General features: G+C 37.5%; 1 protein-coding gene across 1 annotated transcript in view; it reads right to left on the minus strand.

The window, feature by feature from the left end:
- LOC115444546 (rhophilin-2) overlaps positions 1-20,974 on the minus strand; it is a 93,212-nt gene extending 72,238 nt beyond the window's left edge. The window contains exons 1-2 of the mRNA XM_030170364.2: positions 20,762-20,974; positions 129-486 (exon numbers count right to left, since the gene is read on the minus strand). Of these exons, the coding sequence (XP_030026224.2) occupies positions 129-239 (111 nt within the window). The 5' untranslated portion in view covers positions 240-486; positions 20,762-20,974. The remainder of the gene's footprint in view (positions 1-128; positions 487-20,761) is intronic.
- Positions 20,975-21,213: the final 239 nt, after the last annotated feature.

A 21,213-nucleotide genomic window follows, 5' to 3' on the forward strand; every position in this document is an offset into this window, starting at 1 on the left:
ACTTCGAAAGTAATTCTGTAAAAGTGAATCTTTAAAACAAACGAAAAATTTTCTTTACATGATCCCGCGATTAGTAAAGTTTGAAATGGAAGGGTAAATAAATTCTCATATTAGAACATTGTACGTACCCTGACGAAGGGATTCTTCTTGGGCAGCTCGGCGTCGACTTCATCCCGCGACTCTTCATCGTCAGCGGAGTTCACCCGCACGCAGGTCTTATGTACTTGGAGATCACCCATACTCCCCGCTCATCATACAAAACCGCGGGAAATTAATTGCCGCACTGCACAACACTTTCGTATAATAGTTGAAATTCGAATTATGAACAGATTTTGGCGCCTTTTAAACACTGGCAGTTTTTATTTAAATTTCGAACACAATTTGCTTATGGTCGTTTTTTAATCGATTTGACACTATTTAACACTTTTTAATCGATTCACCACTGCGACACTTCAAGTTGTCTGAACACTTCAGCCGTGGATAAATCTGTAATGAAAGAACTCTAGATTAGAATTGCCGCAATCAAGCTGAGATATGAGTAATGAAGTCAAATATTGATGTCACTTTAACAGAAACGGAATTAGAAATATATTTAAGTCATTATGAGACATTGTCGCATGTTATATAAAATGGTAATTTACATTGGGTCTTACTTTCATTTCTTTGAATAAACATTACCCATGTGCATATTTTGGTAACGAAAAAAATATATACATATATATCTATCTATCTACTTTTAATTTTTCTCTAAATAAATTGTCTATAATTGACAGCTTATCGTTTAGTTTTTTATTCCATGAATGTTTGCCACAAAGGCTATTGCTAATTTAATGCCAACAATGCGGTCCCGACAGCCATCGTTGACTTGAACCATTAACAATACACAGGCAATTAGTTGCACGTAAATTAAACAATATGCAGTTAATTACAAGCGTACTAATTAAATACCTGCGCGGTAAAACTCTATGGGTTAAATATAAATATAAACACGATATAAAATCTTAAGCGCGCTGTTTTTGTCTATGGTTGTTTTTGAAATGTTTTCGAACGAACCTTGTCTTATTCCATTTTTGAATGGCTCTTTGCAAACGGTTTCATTCGATCTCGGTATATTCGATTTACAGCGGAAATAGATCAATATGAAAAACTTACTATTTGGCAGTGGTTAACCCTGCTGTATAACCAACTTGGATCTATGATCATATAAATAAGTCAGCGCAGTTATGAGCTAAGATATCACCGCTATCTTATATGCAGAAGAAATTGATACCTATAACAATATTACTGACGAATCATACCCCTAAAAAGTTAAGACAGGGAAGGCTCGCCTTAATTTTTCCATTTTTTTTTCCTTAGTTACTTCTGTCTCAGTCGTTTTCATCTTCTACGCCTACTAGTCCCTGATCATTGTTTTCAAATCGAATTAATTTTTATACGAATTTTTAAGTTATAATTCTGTTTATCGTTTGACATATTTTTATAACATCAATCGTGATATTCTTTGAGCCCCTAACTAGTTCTATGGAGTGTAGATATCCTTAGATAATATAACTACATAGACGACCTGCTACAAAAAACCCTGACCCATATGGTCTTTGGCCCTCCCATGATGAGGTATGAAGGCGTGTGTGGGGCGGCACCCGACCTTCGCGCAGGTATTTCATCACGCATGCCGACAATTACGTTACATTGTATAAAGGTCGATATGGTGATAAAGATGTGCTTTATAATGGGTAATAAAGAAATAGTAAAAACGCAATTTGTTAAGTAATTGAATACGTAGGTAAAAGACATGAGCACAGATGAACTAGATTTAAAGTTATGACACCAATATTTTTTATTTTTTCAAAATCTGTTTTCATTCGTGATTTTCACTTTAAACTTTGTTTTATTCTAAAACGACGTAAGCACGAAATGACGACATATATACCTTTGCTTTGTAGTGAAAAAAGTGAAGTTTTTTTTTTCTCTCTCTTTGAAAGTGACAGTTGTGACGTACTAATTGTAATATTGACATTTGACATTGATATAACGGTGTTAGTTTTTTAAGAAAATCGTAATATGGTCCATGGAAACTACTTCATACAACCGTATGTATGACGTCATCAAGCATTCTTGGTTTTCAATTTTTTCTTCGAAATTAATTTTAAAAGAAATACATAAACGAACTCAGAATAGAAAAATTATAAAACGGTATTTTTTTTGACACGTTTTAGATTTTGTAATGTTATTAATTGTAGTTAAGCCAAACAACAGTATGGGACTTGATTCTTCTTCTTCTTTAAGTTCCTCTTCATTGTTGAAGGTTGGCCGTCAGCTTCCTGTATTTCTCTTTATCATTGGCCAGGCGGAACAGATGTTCAACGAAGATGATAGCGGTCCACTCTTGGATGTCTCTCAGCCACGATTTTTTCCTTCGTCCAGCTCGTCTCTTCCCCTCCACCTTGCCCATCATTATTAATTGTATTTGTAGCAGCATATATCTTTCGTGCCTAAGAACGTGGGACGTGATGCCCACACCATTCCCAGAGTAGGTCCCATCGTGTCCGACTTTCGTCTGTTTGCTTAGATAGCGGTTATCTGATTAAGTAATTGTTAATACAGTCTCATCGTAAACACCTCAGTGTTTGTGCAAACGTACTAAATTACTTTTGTTACTTCATCTTTACTAGAATTTAATGCGTAGTTTTTTTTATTACTATAGTAATGCCTAAAATTCCCAATATTCCATATTCTTTATATGAATCCTAGTAATTATCATATTTTTAAAAAGAAATGTGAAAGATTCTAAAGATGTTTTTTTATAAGTAAATGTAGAAATGGATTTCGCCATTATTAATGATCAGACGTGGCAAATTATGTATATATTTCCTTTCAAAAATCGCATTTGCGCAGAAAGAAAATTGTTACATCTAAATAAGGCTTAAGGGAGAGATATAGGGATAAGGGAAGTTTATCAATTCGACAGATTTAACTTTCAGAAGACAGGCAGGACAGAATGTACTGCCGAGACGAATGTGGGCAGGTTTTAAACCACCTTTGATTTTTCTAGATATGTAAGTATTTTTTATGAATTATCGCTTGCTTTAACAGTGACGGCAAACTTCGCGAGGAAACCTGCATACCTGAGAAATTCTCCACGCACTTAGCCTACTAAGGCCTAATCTCTTCAATAGCAGAGGAGGACCGTGCGCTGCACGGAGGCAGTATAATACAGGGTTGATATTATCGTTATATAACACTAAGACTTGAAACAATATTTTTTATGAAATATATTGAGAACGATAAAGCATGATGCGCACATATCAGGCGTGCGGAATTTGACGTGAAACATGTTTGGGTATTTTGACTCATCCCTTTGTCGACTTAATGACTGAGTCACGGGTGATTAACACGGGAAAATGCGTTTTAAATTGGAATTACGTGCAAACATTGGAATTTTAAACGGTTCAGTTTGATATTAAACCTGTCATGCAGTATCGTAAGGCGCCGCGTAGACGCCAAGTCGATAAACACTACACTTTAAAATTCATACTTAGTGCATTTTCTGTGCGCGCCAGAGGCCGAGGAGTTTTCTTTCATAGCTACATACAAGCTACTATTACCTAAACATGAATTATTCCCTAATTTTATATTGCTCGCATCACCACCCGGAATGAAAGCCCCATTGTGTAATTTTATAAGATAATAACAGTGTTTGGTATAAGATATTCATAATTATTGGAATAGAACTTATCAATATATAAGTATCAATTTTGTATAAGCATCATAAAACAATTTAACGGATTTTATCGCGGTTTTTTATATTATTATTTTCTCCCGACGTTTCGAAGACTGCAGTCCTTATGATTACGAGGAACACTGAGATGTTTGTCGTCCGAAAATTCAGTTACAATATACCTACATTTTGCAATTAATTCGCACTCTTAATAAAATAATAACCTATTTCAAATTTTTTTATTTGTGGCCGTCGTCGGAAAACTAATTTTTGTTTGCTACCTTTTTTTGAAGTTGCTTTAAAATTGAGCTTATTAAAGATAGGTAAAAAATTAAACCTATAGCATGAAAAAATAGGGAAAAAACTAAAAGGACGCTAACAGAAATTGGTTGTTTGACGATTCCCGCAAATTGGCAATTTTGGAGTGGGTCATTATTTTATTAAGAGTGCGTTATATTTTCTGAATGTTAAAGGCATTTTTGGCGCCAAAAATAAATGACCACCCCATTAAAATAACAAAGCTTCCACATCTAGGAAACGGTTTTTTTGCGTCCATAACCGTCATGGCAAAGGAATGCGAGTGCAGCCAGGAAGGTCGGGCAAGGCCGTCGGCCCGGAGTAAACGTTTCGAAAACCTCTTTAACTTTATGTGTTCCTGGTAAGGAATAGAGAGAAATGTGATGTTATTTTTTTAATTTTTGTATTGTGTTATGAATTGCTGGTTATTGATAACACGGAGAAGACTTCTAAGGGATGTAACTTTATGTGTTCCTGGTAAGGATTAGAGAGAAATGTGTTTTTTTTTTTTATTTTTGTATTGTGTTATGAATTGCTGGTTATTGATACCACGGAGAAGACTTCTAAATGTTTTTTTAACCGTGTTATTTATAATGGCAGTGGATTTGTGGTTTGATTTTAAAGGAGGAAAAATATTCGATTCTCAAAACACATCATGAGGGTAGCTCTCATAAAGTAGACTTTTATGTCGTATAGATATATTGGAAATATGGATTAGGGCGCGCAGAACATTTATTATTTATACATTGATTTCGTTTTTTGATTGAAAGGACAGCGTCCACCATACACAAGGTGTTAAAACCCGCCATAGGCCCACGTGTGTCGCGGGGGGATCAGTCTGTGTATATCCTGTTCCAATAGGAATTTTGTTGCCTATCGTCTGTCGAGGAGTAATCATCCGTTGTCAATCGATAAACACTACCAGTGATAGTCCGCATCCTTGAGGTTAAAACGCCTCCTTAGATCATGATTTTGTCACCCACATTGCTATGGAGGGAAGTAGACAATTAATATTTCCAACTCCTCCCTATCTTTCTATTTGATTAATTTCGTTGCGGGATAATGACATATTAGTTTTCCCTGAGACTCGCCGAGCTTCACCGCTCGGTGTCATAAAATGCGTGCCACTGCTGATCCTGGCTTACAGGAGTTGTAGTGGTGGGTGTGAGGGCGGGAAAGTCTGGTATCAGTGATAATGGATCATTTTTTCGCCGAAACCGAAGCCCGAATTTCGGTAGCCGAAACGGAAAGTTCCGTCCGACGGCCCCTTGTGATCTCAGCACGATCAGCGATGCATACTCAATTCAAACGGAATAACACCTCCATCCACGTGTAACAACGGAGAAATGTTACACACATTGTTGGAACAATTGTCATTTTGTGAAACGCCTGATCTGTATTTGTGACTGTTGATTGTCGTAGCAGCGATAGCCTAGTTGGTTGTGTAACGAACTGCCGAGACGAATGTACGCAGGTTCAAATCCCAAAGGCACACACCTCTGACTTTTCTAAAATTATGTGGGTATTCTTTGTGAATTATCGCTTGCTTATTATTAAGGAAAACATCGTGAGGAAACCTGCATACCTGAGAAGTCCTCTATAGGAATTTCGAGGGTGTGTGAAGTCTACTAATCCGCACTAGGCCAGCGTGGTGGACTAAGGCCTAATCCCTCTCAGTAGTAAAGGAGGCCCGTGCCCAACAGTGGGACAGTATAGAATATAGGGCTGGGATAAATGGTATTTTTATAAGGGCACGGCAGAAATTCTCAGCAAACGATAGTCAGTGATGTGGGGTCCAAACGACATATATGCCGGCCAGCAAATTTGTGTCGACTGACGATTTTATACCTCGCCAGTTGACACAAATATGCCGGCTTGTTTGAAACCGGATATACAGGCTGATTCCGGAACGCCATTTTCAACAACCTAGCCATTTATAAACAACTCTTATATGATACATTGCCAACAACACGCGAGCACGCTCTGATTCCTCTGCATTTCTATACGAGGTCGCGCGGCGCTGGTTCAAGGCTGCGCGGAATCGAACCTGCGCCCAACCACATCCACCGTACTGTCCTGAGCATGAGTGTCAGTGGAGGTAACGGTACATAGCTTAACATAAGATATAAGACCTATATCTCATGTTTAGTTTATAAAAAATAATTCTCCTAACATAAATTATTGGACAGAAATTCCAACTCTTATAAAAGTATTCAATTTAAAACAGTTACAAAGAACAGAGATGGCGCTGAGACCATTCATTATGAAAAAGTGCCATCAATTTCTAACTGGGCCACTAATATAGAATCATTTAGAGAAATGTGGCCAATGCTTATTATTAGTATAAGAAGAACACACACACTCACGCCTTTTATCCTCGAGGGATAGGCAGAGGCGCAATTGGTGCACTTAATTTTCGCCGCACTTTTTCCGTCCCATGATGTGATAGAGGGCCTATCGCCATATCGGGCACAAATTCTAGACTCCAGGCTGATACTGAGTAAAACAACCCAATATCACTTTTCCCGACCCGAGACTCGAACCCGAGATCTCAGCTCTTCATCTAATACGACTACGCCACGTATAGAATGTAATAATATCTTTATACGTTCCCACTGTTGGACAGGGCCACCTCTACTATTGAGAGGGTTTAGGCTTTAGTCCACCATGCTGTAGTGCGGGCAGTCTTCACATACCTTAGAAATACCTATTAGAGTATAAGAGGTATATTGTTTTATACGGGCGCTGCCAAATAGGACTTTATAATCATGCATCAAAAACCACGTCTTAAAACCTAGTAAATTCCTTTTAAAACTTCTACTGACATTGAACTAAATACTCCGAGAATTAATCATCTCCATAATGATTGTAATTAATTAGTAATTTATAGGTCAATTGTATGATAAAAATTCAATTGAACCGTTCATTGTAACTGCATTATCAGTTGAATGGTTTTGCTCGCGAGTTGTAATTTTTATCTTTACGTTTGCTATGTTTATGAAAACTTACAAAAATGTTGGCATTTTTATGCTAATATCACAGCGTGAGTGTAAAATTTCGATTTTTATTCGCAATCAGTTTTAAAAAGTGGCGTTTAAATTTCGAATTCCAATTTAACGTTAACACGCTATTTCAAAATTGGAACGATTGTCACTTTTACAGACATGCAACATGACACGGAATTTCTTAATTTAAATTCGTTAGGTTGGCAGCACGGCGAAGTCCAGACTACTGGGCATAATAAATTGTTTCCATAGTTCATATCCCCAAAAGCAAAGTAAATGACGCGTTGATCGATCATAAGCGTTCGAGTAACTGTACGTCCACAGTTAGGTAGGAGCGAGACGGGTGTACTGTCTAGCATGTGTTAGACAAGGACGGATGAGCTATCAGTTTGTGCATAAACAAGTGGAGTGTAAACAGGGTTGGCACGACACGATAGGTTGTCTATAATATAAATATTATAAAGAGGTTATGTTTGTGGGTTTGCCGGAGGTAGTCTTCGGAACCATTGATTCTATATTCAAAATGTATTCACTAATAGGTGAGGTTAGCTGCATCAAAATATACAAGATGGATTTTAATATGGGGCAACAAAGGGCAAGCTACCCTATCCGCTGTTGCTATTACAAAACTTTCTTAGGAGACTGTTCATGATTTTTAAAGATATTAGGCTTTACATTCACAGTTTTTGAAAAATATGTACAGTCAGCAAGGAATCGTACAATTTATGCAAAAAAATGCTAATCACTCCTTATAAGCGACATATAAGGAGCAAACGACTCTACGCGGCCATTATGGGTTTGCGTACTTTTAAAGTCAGAAATTACAAAAATCTTTTATCATATATTTTGTAAGAGATGCAACTTAAATTCGCTCTTAAATAAACAAAACATTGTGTTCTCTACAGTTTTCTCTATAATCTCCATATCAGTCCGTTAATAAATCTTCAAACCATAACCAAATAAAAAATCATTCAAGGCAACTCAATCGAGTTTTACTTTTTATTATATTTTTTAGGCGTGTTATTTAATTTTAAAGATGACTGCCCATGAAGGCCAGTACGCGGTGCGTGACAGATGATAATTTGATCTAAACAACGGTGAGAGAAATTACTGATTATTAGTAAGTTTTAAATTTGTGAGTTTAAAAAAATGGAAATTTTTGCGTGCATCTTTGCAGGTCGAAATCAAATTTGCTGTATTTCTAGGGCTATTGTAATTTAAGGGTAGGTGATATAGTAGTTAAATAAAGGGGTAGGTACCGAAATAACCAGAACCAATGTGTGCGTATGCGCAAAATATAGATGTCACTACGTGACGGGGATCTTCACTAAAAGAACCTAATATAATAATAAGCGATGAATTGATTCTTCTAGTAGGTAGTTTACGTTTATAGATGAAGAAATTTTATAAATATCTTTAAATATTATTGAATTTTTCAAACATAACCCACTAAAATATTTTAACTGTTTTAATATCAAATCCCGCGGCGATCTTACACGCTAAACCGTTATTCCATTTTTTTAACATCCAAAACCCAACTTAACCCAATAACCCATTTTTTTAAATTCTATTTTATTACTAATTCGTGCCAACCCTATCCCACCCGATGTAGCATGACGCACGCACACAGCCCGCTGCACGCCTGCACTTCCTGCATGAGATACCATCGACCACGCTTGTATGGCTTGGGCGACGGATGTTAGGAATTTTGGCGTAAACTTGTAAGAATATTTTGAGGTAATGAAATCTGTTATTATGTTATTAGATGGTGCTTTTTCTATGACTGCCAGCGAGGGATACCAGAAAATCTTAGCTACTTTGTTGTCTTTTTTTTATTTTATTTTCTTTGAATAACGAGACGAGCTTGCCGTTCGCCTGATGGTATGCAATACGGCCGCCTATAAACAGCAGAAACATCCAACAACCTAGTTATAAAGTATTGTTTGGTATTCCACTGCGCTCGCCATCCTAAGACTTGAGATGTTAAGTCTTATTACGTCCAGTAGTTACACTGGCTACAATGCCCTTCAAACCGAAAAACAACAATGACAACACACTGTTGCTAGGCGGCAGAAATAGACATTGCGGTGGTAACTACTCAGGAGGACTCTCACATATGAGACACCTACCACCATTAAATATGTGCTGTGTTATTATGTCATGTCATATTAGGTGAAGTCTTTATGATAAAGGAAGGTGAATGAGGATCAGCAAATTTATCGTAACCTCCGCCTTGAATATCCACAATGCCAGATAGGTTCTTTCTAGTTTAGAAGCTTTTTTCGGAGCATGTTTGGAAAACTATCAAAGCTGCAAATCATATGAATTCTATATGGACTATAATCCTTGTTACTCCAGCGTGGTGGACGAACTCCAACCGGGCCTAACCTACGCTTAAGGATACTTGTTCCCTAAGTTGTTGTGTTTGGACTGTAGCGTGTACAATTACGACTACGCCACCGAGGCAGTCAGAAGAATGCGTAAATCACTACTACAGGTACTGGGTTGATTTTATAGTTCCGACTTATGTTACAACAGGCTCTAATTACGTCATTATACCACCCTTTGACGTCACATCCAACCACGCTTGGCTGCTTCCGCTGTCTCCGGATACAGGTATATAGCAATTTGTCATGTAAGTATAATTGTTTATTGGATGTCAACGGATGGAAGCAGAATCAAAATTGTATTTATGAATATAGACAGTATATTATAGTCACATTCTGGCCCTCTGTTATATGAGATCTAACATCGCTGGTGATATGTCGGTCAGAAGCGTAGCTACTGCCGTAACAGCATTATCAATCATATAGGGCCCCCAAGCTTTAGAGGCCTCTCTTGGCCCATATCTACATTAAACTAAGCGGGTGCTTAAAGTTCGCACTGCTCTGAAGAACACCCAAAACATTTTTAATATAGGGCCTCTACGGCAAACTCCGGCACTTAGGCCGATGTTAAACATTTGCTGGTGGTATGTTTATATCCGCCCGGACCGACCACCGTACACAAGGTGTTAACACCACCAGTGCCCACGTAAGTGTGTCGCGTTCTGGCATCAGCCTGTGTATATCCGGTCCTAACAGGCCGGTTATCATTGTGTCGACTGTTAAGAGGTAATCATCTCTCGTCAGTCGACATTCTATTGGACCCCACTCCAGTTAACATTTCGTTCAGTGGGGTTACTTTGCCGTACTGCAAAAAAAAACATCTCTATAACAAGAGAAAAAAGATTGTTATATCTTATATCGCTGCCAGATTGTTTTTTATTCCTTCTAAGTTCGTTATTATGTCGTGTCAAATCATTTTTCCGCGTCCTTAGACACGAAGGTACTTGTATATTATCCTCATATCAGGAAGAACATTTAAGGTTAGAATGTAGCCCGCATGCTGATACGTCACCTTCGGTTTTGGTGAACCCCCATGGTTTCTTGATGATATCATTTTATCTGAAAAACTTCCAGTAAAAATAATCTGATGTTTTTGGAAAGAAATTAGTACGTTGCTAGACGATTAAAAGATAAATCACAAGATTAAAACAGTTCTTTTTTGCTTTGATAGAAACAAATAGGAGACCCCGCTTTCATTCCTAAAAGGTTAAATGGAGACGGAACTAGGGTTCGCGAATCTACAAATCGGTTATGAATTTAAATAACCAACAATTTATGTGGTTAATAACAAAGTTTTTGATTGTCTATATTCTATAGTATACTGTCAAATTTTTATCTCTAATCTTTACCAGATGGTGTGTCTCTGGTATGCGAAACTCAGGTGAATTTCTATTTCTGCCGATGCCCTGATTTCTCTTCAGTCATGTCGGATTACCATCTCACCGGACTTTGAGTGTGAAGGAACAGAGAACTTGTGTATTACGCTCACACTTGTGCAATCACCAGCGTACCTGGTTGATATTCTTTCGCTGGAGCTAAATTAAGAAGGAAGCCATTTATTTCTGCCGCTAAACAGTATTGTGCAGCTCTGTTCTTTAAATTTTAAGGACATTAAGCAAATTTTAATACTTGTTTGTATGAAACTTAACATCAAGATTCTGGAATGTTAAAAAATACGAGTGCAGAGCCATTCAGTGCTTTAAAATTTAAAAAATTGATTGTGTTGCGACTGTTTACGGACAGCTGCTTTGAGGCTAGTGGTTTGCTTATTTTATTCAGTTTTATAAACAATGTGAGATCTTCTATGTAGTCCCATTTTCGTATTTGTTGCTATCAGGCTAGCGGCCTGCTCATCAGATTTAGTTGTATAAACAATATAAGTCTATGCAGTCTATTTGGTCTTTACACCTCTATTGAGTTGATTCAAATGGAATAAAGTTAGTATCATTGACAAGACAATGTCGCGTCGCAGCGGGAAAGCCAGCCGGAAACTGTTTTTCTGTCGCCTCGTCTCGCGAAGGTCGCCCTGAGGCCGCCGTCCAACCGCGAACAGCCACCACCTCCGATTGTTCGGCTAGTACTTATTGTGCTGGTTATGCTTTACTGATTTAAAGATGGTGGATGTCTATGTATTTATAGTTTAATTTATACTTGTCGGCAAAGCGACCGCACCTGATGCAAAGTAGGGTTTTGATGGAGTGCTGGCCGACGAGAGATGAATACTTCGCTAGTCAACACAATTATGACAGCTTCTTTGGAAGTGGATGTACACAGGCTGATCCCGGAACGCGATAGTTACGTGGGCCACTATGGCGGTTTTTATACTTTGTGGATGGTGGTCGGCATCTCGGCGGATACAAATATCCTAATTCCACCAAATAGTAGCTTTGCTATGGAGGGAAGTGGACAATTAATATTTTCAACTGCTCCCTATCTTTCTATTTGATTAATTTCGTTGCGGGAAAATGACAAATTAGTTTGCCCTGAGACTCGGCGAGCTTCACCACTCGGTGTTATAAAATGCGTGCCACTGCTGATCCTGGCTTACAGTAGTTGTAGTGGTAGGTGTGAGGGCGGTAAGATCTCTACCACCAAAGTAGTAGTTTTGTGCCCAAACACAAAAAAAAAATAAAAAAAAATCCAAAATGGCAGACAGCGTTCCTGTTACCAAAAAGGTCCCAGCTCAACACTAATGCCATACAAGGAGTGCCTGGCGCTGGTTTTCAACTAGAATCCTCACTTACACTCACACAGTCACCAGGAAACACCAGGAAGTTTTCTTCTACTCCTGACATGACCTATCAGCTCCATAGCAACACGAGTGTCTACCAACTCTTCCCATCACGTGTCTAGCAAAAACTAGACAAGGTCAGCTATTCTGCGTCATCGTAGCGTGACTTGTTTATGATTATAAATCGCATCATTATTGTACATTGTATATGGCTTGGTGCTCGATAATTGTTGTTAAGGTTTCGAATCAATGAGATCGTTTTAACAGTTGGAAACAGTGTCGGAGTAGATGACATTTTCATAGTGAAGTTAAATTCAAATGGAAGGTCTTAGTCTTCGTCCGAAGTCAAAATGGAAGGAGACTACAGATTAAAATATCAATTTCTCCTATTAGAATCTTGAGAATGTGGCGCCATCTGCTAGCAATGATAAAACTGGTGGCCGTTTTTAATTTTGCCAGAACATAAGTATTAATAATATCAGCCCTGTATTATATACTTTCCCATTGCTGAGCACGGGCCTCCTCTACTACTGAGAGGGATTAGGCCTTAGTCCACCACGCTGGCCTAGTTGTGGATTGGTAGACTTCACACACCTTCGTAATTCCTACAGAGAACTTCTCAGATGTGCAGGTTTCCTCTTGACGTTTTCCTTCACCGTTAAAGCGAACGATAAATTCACAAAGAATACACACATGATTTTAGAAAAGTCAGAGGTGTGTGCCCTTGGGATTTGAACCTGCGGACATTCGTCTTGGCAGTCCGTTCCACGCCCAACAAGGCTATCGCCGCTTTGTAAGTATTATTAGGCATATATTCATATGGTAATACGGACCACAAAAAAAACATATTAAATGAATAAAAATATCTTATTAAGTGATTGTTAATTTTACTGTATGCCTCATTTTATTAAATATTCATTTTTTTGTGTTTTTACGTCAAAGTATTATTCAATTTCTAGCGTTGTTTTGAGTTAATTTTAATTTTATCGTTAATTCAAGAAATAATAACGTATGCGCATAATTTGCTAATGTGCAAAAAGTTTGCGGGTAAAAACTTAATGTACAGAACACATCCGGGTCATATTTGGTAGCTAAAAAGTAAATTTTGTATTTACGAAATGCTTATTAGTAATTTTGCTCGTGAATTTTGGTCTATTGCGTGGATAAGGAGTGATCTATAACTCAGGAATATTAAAGCGCTTTCTATTATGAAATAATTTTCAAAATCGGAGTGATAGAGATTGGGTCGTTCAAAAATACAGTCTCTATAGTTTTTAATATAATATAGATTATTCTTTACTTACACTGGCACGCTGCTTACGTTGTATTTTATGGTAAGTACGGACAGCCATAGCTGAACAAATTCAAAATTTCAACTCGACTTCAATCTTTAGTGTCCTTATAAAATAAAAAATAATTTGCTAAAATAAACTTCAAAGGATTTGCATTAACTTATCTAAATAAATGATATAGTTTAAAACAATGTTTCGTTGTTTAAATGTTTGAGTGAAAGAACAGAGAGTACACCTGTGTATTTTTTTTGTATCAGACCCTACAACCAACCCCGGGGGAAATCTGCGAATGAGTTACTGGAATCCTCCGCCTCAGCGACTACAGGAACTTGGAGGACAGGAGGGGATATTTGGGGAACAAAATGTGGGGGAAGAAGGAATCCTCTCAGGATTGCAGAAGGGGAGAAGGCCAGGAAATATTCGCGAACCCTTATAGGTCTCTTTATGTGTTGGCAAGCATAAGGTATACACTTAACTGTGTGCCTAGGGCAGCGACAAAGCCCATGCATGAGCGTGCATTCGGTGTGGAGACTAAGCGCACCAGAATAGCCTCGAAGAGGGCAGCATCTGTGTATTGCGCACACACTTGTGCACTATATCTCCTGTGTACCTGGCTGATCTCCGTTGAGATTGGCCACCGTGGTCGCATTTCGACTAGGATTTCATTCAACGCGCTTTGATCTAAAGTCTAAAGTTCAAAGGCGCATGAGTACCCTGTATCATTAGGTTTAGGTTTCTACGTATATTCGTGTATGAGAACGTCTCGTCACTCAATTATATAAAAACCATGTCGCTTTAATGAACAATTTAATTCAAATGAATATTAAACCGGCCCAAGGATAGCCGGTGTACTATTGTTACTCGTGTACACGACGCGACATTGTAATTACAATTAAATATACATAGGTTATTTACAATTACTTTGCTATTGCGGTACTGATTTGCTATTCTTTACATTTATATATAACTTAACTGGTACATAGTTAATCTTATTCTTACTAACATCTAGATATAAAACAAAGTCCCCTTTTCTGTCTGTCTGTATGTTATCGATTTTCTCAAAATCTACTGAACGGATTGGAGAGTAGATTTTGAGAAAAGCGATAACATACAGAGATACAGAAAAGAGGCACTATGTATGGACCCGTCGCCACTGTTGACGACAACCTCATAAAGGTAGGAAAATGCTGGATGCAGGCCGCTTCTAACAGGATCCTTTAGAAATCTTTGGGGTAGATCTATGTTCAGCAGTGGACTTCCAAAGATGAACAACTTTATTGACTAGAGTAGTATACCTTCGATGAAGATAAAAAACGTCGCCATGTTGTAAATTATGGAACAAATTTTTTGTACCGACAATATTTTTAAAACGGAAAAGCAAAAGTGGCGCCTTAAAGCTGGTTTTTTATTTGCTTTGCTATAACACTGAATCATAGAAACATAACGGGAAGTGACAGATTGATGTTGCATTTCGTACAATGAGTGAAATTGCGAGAAACAAAAGCTATCTTCGCTTCTTTGAGGCTGGCAGCTGATCCATCATATTTCTAGTCTTATTCTCTAAGACAGCGCAAACAGATAATCCTGGGTTCTTCCGCCGTAGCATAAAGAAGTATCTCAGTAGGTCAGCATGATGTCGAATGGCATGAGATAGTCATCTGTTGCCATTCGATACTTTATCTGGACGGCATCGCATTTACCATCAGGCGAACAGCAAGCTCGTGTAGTCATTCAAAGCAATAAAAAAAATATATATTCTGTATGCCAATTTCTGTTGTTTTTAAATGAAGTTTTGCCTTTTTGCATTTTACGTAGTGTCAAAATAAAATGCAGCATAGAGAATAAGGTCTCTGGTATTGTGCTTAAGGAGAGTCAAGACTGACTTTATTTTGTCTGTAGACAATACAAAATACACCTTATTCAATAGTAATACATGTTATTCATATAATAGTAACGTAATAATTGTCATTCCATCCTTCGACCTCGCCATAAGCTAAGGATGTGAATCATTAGTACGCATGCGCTAAGCCTTCGCACGTGTCTTCTAATTATACACTCCTCGCACGTATAGATTGCTTGGAGAGAGAGAGATAGCGAATGCCATTACAAGGAAAAGGACAGCGTATCGTAAAATCCGAAATTCCGTGTTTCAAATTATTAGTATGAAACCAATTGGTACTTTGAATTATAAACATACTCATACCTTTTATCCTTGAAGGGTTACGCATTTTTCATTTGTTTTCCGTCCTATGATATGATAGGGGGTGATCTATCATCATATCGAGGACAAAGTTCAGATTGATTTAATAATAATATGTTTTGTAATATATCATTGATTTAGTTGCTGTATGAAATACAATAAAATTGTGATAACCGATGTCTGTACTTTATAGATATTGAAGGAAAACTAATATAGGGGTTAATTATTAGAGCAACAGCAGCCAAAACAGATTTTTGTCCGTATGTTTGTACACGCATCACACAAAAACAACTGCATGGAATTGAATGCAGCAATCAAGGAAATGCCATGGAACTAACTCCAAATATAGGCTCAAATTTATCCCGGAAAACTATATATGAGCAAGTGCTAATATATTATTCATCATCATCATTTCAGCCGGGAATAGTCCACTGCTGGATATAGGCCTCCTCCATTGAGTGCCACAGGGGCCGGTTCTGGGCCGCCCTCATCCATCGGACTCCGGCGACCCTCACCAGGTCCTCGGTCCATCTCGTGAGGCCTTGCCTACGCTGCGTCTTCCGGTTTGTGGTCGCCACTCCAGAACTTTTCTCCAAAATAAATTATTATTGTATATAAGTTGTAATATTTTATTTCATTTCCTGACGGTGATGTAAACGAGAATTGACACCGCAACGAAATTCTTGAAAACAAAGAGGTTTTAAAGATGCTTCGTCCATAATTTTTTGTCATCATTTTTGTTTTAAGTCGTACGGCAATACATTATTTATGCTAATGATATAATTTGTATGTTTAAATACAAGATGGCGCGGCTCTCAAATAATTAAAACAATTGTTTTCGCTTAAGATCGTGTACTTGACGACCTTGTGTACATGGAGGTAGATAAACGAATAAGTACCTCGATATTATGAACCACGGTAAAACAATTTTCGTTATGTCGAAATTACAAAGTAGTCAATTTATGTTAGAATTTTGCAAAAAAAAAAATTATGTTGATTAGTTGAATGTTAACTAATATTGGTATTCTGTCTAGGCGCGTCATTAGCCGTGGCGATTTCCGCTTCCGTTGGTAACTTTGGCTATTCGTCTTCATGTGAAATGCAAGAAATTATGTGCAGTAACATAATGTTTATTTCTCACGTTTTTATAAACAGTAATTTTCAATATCTGTTTCCAAATCAGATTCTAATACAGCTAAATTCAAATGTCAGTTACTAATATCAAATTATTCGACTTAACCGGAACGTGTATAGTTCCAACACTTATGTATGTTAAAAACAAATACAATTTATTAGTTTTGAGTACACGACGTCATTGTGTATTTGAAGTTTTTAGTTGGCACGTAAATGAAGACGAATGAAATTAATGGAAGAAAAACATATTACACACATATATTACGCATTTATCCCCGATGGGGTATGCAGAGGCGCAACCAGGGCATCCACTTTTCGCTAAGTTTGTTCCGTCCCATTATGTGATAGGGGGCGAAGCTATCCCCATAGGGGCGCAAATTCCAGGTTCGCGGCTGATACTGAGCTGAAATCCCAAAAATCACTTTGCCCGACCCAGAATTCGAACCCAGAACCTCAGAGCGCTGTCGAACCGCGCATGCAGTACAACCACACCGCAGAGGCAGTCTTAGTTGTTATATAATTTTGGATCAGACGATTGAAATCTAAAAATCAAGGGTTGGAATCTAGAAGGAAACATTGAGCATCGAAAATTCCGTTTGTGAATTAAAAATTGTTCTATGCGAAGTGTTTACGGAATCGTAATTTTAGTATTTTTTTATATTTAGCATAAGATGAAGATAGAGTTATCAAGATCCAAATCAGATCATTTGATTAAAATCAAAATATAATCGCTTGATTGTATCACGAGCTGATTTTAATCGTAATCTTGAAATCTTCTGTAATTTCTGAATACCGCTAACTTCAATCGAGACACGAGGCTAAGTTCAGACCTATCTCTACGATGTCTTTGATACTGCTTTGATAATTTAAGTATTAATACATTTTGTTTGGTGCTATTTGTTTTTACACCTATGCAAACTTCGGTATTCAACACAATTATGTCTGTTGGAACGGGATACACACATGCTGATCCCGGAACGCGACACACGTGGGCCACTATGGCAGGTTTTAACACTTTGTGTACGGTGGTCGCTATCCAGGCGAATATAAAATATATCCTACCATCTACATAACTAGTGCTAATGCTATGATATATCATTATTATACGTAACATAGAGTTTATAAAGGCATCTTGGCTAAAATATACCACCAGCAAATTAATTAAATTTGAATCTAGGTAATATAATAATATCAGCCCTGTATTATATACTTGCCCACTGCTGAGCACGGGCCTCCTCTACTACTGAGAGGGATTAGGCCTTAGTCTACCACGCTGGCCTAGTGCGGATTGGTAGACTTCACACACCTTCGAAATTCCTATAGAGAACTTCTCAGATGTGCAGGTTTCCTCACGATGTTTTCCTTCACCGTTAAAAGGAACGATAATTTCACACATGATTTTTTAGAAAAGTCAGAGGTATGTGTCCTTGGGATTTGAACCTGCGGACATTCGTCTCGGCAGTCCGTTCCACACCCAACTAGGCTATCGCCGCTTATAGGTAATATACTCAGTTTTAATCATATCCACAGCGTTACCCGTTAGTTTTGAAACCTCGCTGTTTCCAATTTTATCAATGATTGCTGTGTTAGCCACCGGTCTTAGTCAAGTTCTGTTCTAAGAATTATTTTAAAATAAGTATTCGCAAAATATCTTAGTGATATTTCCGTCTCAGTTCGTGATAACATGCAATTTCCTTTCGTGTTTTGCACAATAAATTGTTTCTTGTTGCGTTATTTTAGAGTGTATGGAAACTTTTTGTTAATTATTTGGGTTTCTTTTTTCAAACACCCAAAGTTGCCAGCCAGTTCTATTTTGTAGCGGTTTTTGTGGTTTTGTTTTTTTGTTTTTGTAACATCCTTTTTTGACAAAACACAGCGAACCTTTGTCATAATTGCAGCCAGTTTTGTGGAGTTGACTGACGAGGAATTGACTAGTTGAAAATTAATTGAAGGTTCTTTAATTAATCGATTATCTCGACGTTATTACTCATGGAATAATATTTAATTCGATTTTCCTTAATTCTTAACTTTGCCATTATTTCTTAATCAATATTCTCAAATTTATATTTACTACGCTAATTTTTTAACGAAGTTTACCTCACATATTAGCTTATGTCTTCCTCTTGTTTTTGTAGGAAATGTTCTTAGTAATAGAAGATAAATATTTACAAAGAAACATAACATTAGTACATTACACAAGGTCAGTTATAATTACATATTTCTTATATATAGAAGTTTGAATATAAACATCGGCAACGTTTTGTAAACGGTATTGGTTATATTGGACTTTTACCTTCATGCCAATCAATAAAAATGTAACCATTAACAACTACAGAACTCAATGTTTAGTTCGTTTCTGCTTTTCTATAACCTATATAGGCACTGCCTATCTGACTTATTTTTAGAGCCGCGATTTCCAGCGTCTAATGAAACGAAAAAACAATAAATTCGGAATTAAAATTAAAAGTTGAAGGGAGCCTCGGGGTGGGTTAGCTGCAGGACCTCTGTTTGTGGCCCTAACCTCTAAACCAACAAAGCATCTTGTTTACCAAATAGTTGAATGATCCCGCCCGGACCCTTGCCTCGTCTTGTTGTGCTGAGTCTTGTTCGTAATGAGATACACAAATACATGCAAAAATTTTCCGATCATCAAAAGCGATGATCGGCATAATTTTGCCGGCCTGTCTAATTGCTTCTTCATGTTCCGACCTAATAATTGCAGCACTTGCTATAAACTAACCATAGGAATATTTTATTATTTTCATAGTTTATTTCACATAATTACCAACCGACAATCACCATTGATCTTGACTTCTAAACTATGTGAGGTCAATATGTGGTTTAACGTTATGTAACACTATCATAACATGAAGTTGTTTAAACTGTTTTTAATTGGAGATTTCGACAAACGAGGTACGTATCGTTCGGTATCATGTAAAAGAAAGCCTCAGATATATACTACGTTTTTATTTGTTATCGCTTAGATCTAGCAGTGTATAAAGGCTATAGAACCAAGGAGGTCGCCAAGGGGGGGCTGGGACGGGCAGCTGCTCCCCCCTAGAGGTTCTGAAACTCTAATGAATTCACCAATTCCATTTCTAATATTCCGTACGCTCAATTATGCTCTGTTCTATGTTATTGTTAAAGCGGGAGAGGGCGAGTGGGTGAGGAACATGTGCTCTCGACTTTACCTACAATTCATATTTTTCTCATTCTCCATATCAGCTTGGCGGCAGAAATAGACATTGAGGAGGTACCCTACCCAGGCGGTCTCTCACATGTGACAGACCAGAAATATATTGCGGGATTAGGGCAGGAATTACTAGATTCTGTTTGTAATATATTTCATTAGCTGGGTCCCCTTATAGCCAGCAGTTTAACTTATGCCAGACCTTTTTACCAGATTGCCAGAATAGGGTACTGGTTTTAATACGTGACCTTTGTAATCGGAAGGCTACTTGAAGCGCGAGGTTCGAGCGATTGACCAGGCTGTCACCCCGAAGACCTTATGGATTGTTGTGATCTTTCTCTACTGCTAAGGACATCTACCATGCCACAATGTGACAGAGTTGCTTGAAGGTAGATGTTATTGCTGACTCATGAGAAGTAAATTATTAATTACAAATTAATTAAATTATATCATGTATGTCAATCTGATATGTAGGTAGGTTGAAAACTGTGAAAATTAAATTAAGTATATTTTTTAATTGGGTCATAATAATTTAGTAACGAAAAACAACAATTTATATTTTAAATTAAGTAATTTAAAATTTTTATTTAAAATTTCATGGCTGTTGATTAGCGTCTCATTTAGAATGCAAGTTTCTAAAGTAGGTTTTAACCGTAGCAGTAAAGGGTCGAAGTATGTCTATGCTCTAGAACGGCACAATGACATTTTATCTATGGTAGGTATCATTAGCCGTTCATTCACGGAATGCACTTAACCTACACAATCTAAATTACAAATACCGAAACCGACAAGTCAAACTAAACTCACCTCCGCATGAGATCGTGTGGTGTGTAGATGTATTACGTCGTTAGAAAAACACAACACTTCTCACTTCAAACCCTTCAGACCACTTGAAACAAAAAATACACCAAAACTTTTACTGATTTGTTAAGCGAAATTCAAATTGGATACATCGAAAAGTAAGACGCGTTTTGGCGCGAAAACTCGTAATCCCACACGTCATTCACGGGCAGCGGCGGGCGCTCGACTGGATTTTTCAATTCGATTTTCGAATGCTCTCAAGTTGGTGTCACCTTTGTTGAGAGTTATAAAGTTTCATTTACATTGAACGTTAATTTCACGCTTTTTCTGTGTCTGTCTAATCGAGCAGGTAATGGATACTGAGTGTATTGTAAAGTAAGCGATTCACGGATCGCAACGTCTGTCAATCAAATAATGGACGGGTGTCGTACATTGCGTCATTTGTGTGGCTTGATTAA

The sequence above is a fragment of the Manduca sexta genome, chromosome 4, assembly GCF_014839805.1.
Source record: "Manduca sexta isolate Smith_Timp_Sample1 chromosome 4, JHU_Msex_v1.0, whole genome shotgun sequence".
Lineage (NCBI taxonomy): Eukaryota > Metazoa > Arthropoda > Insecta > Lepidoptera > Sphingidae > Manduca > Manduca sexta.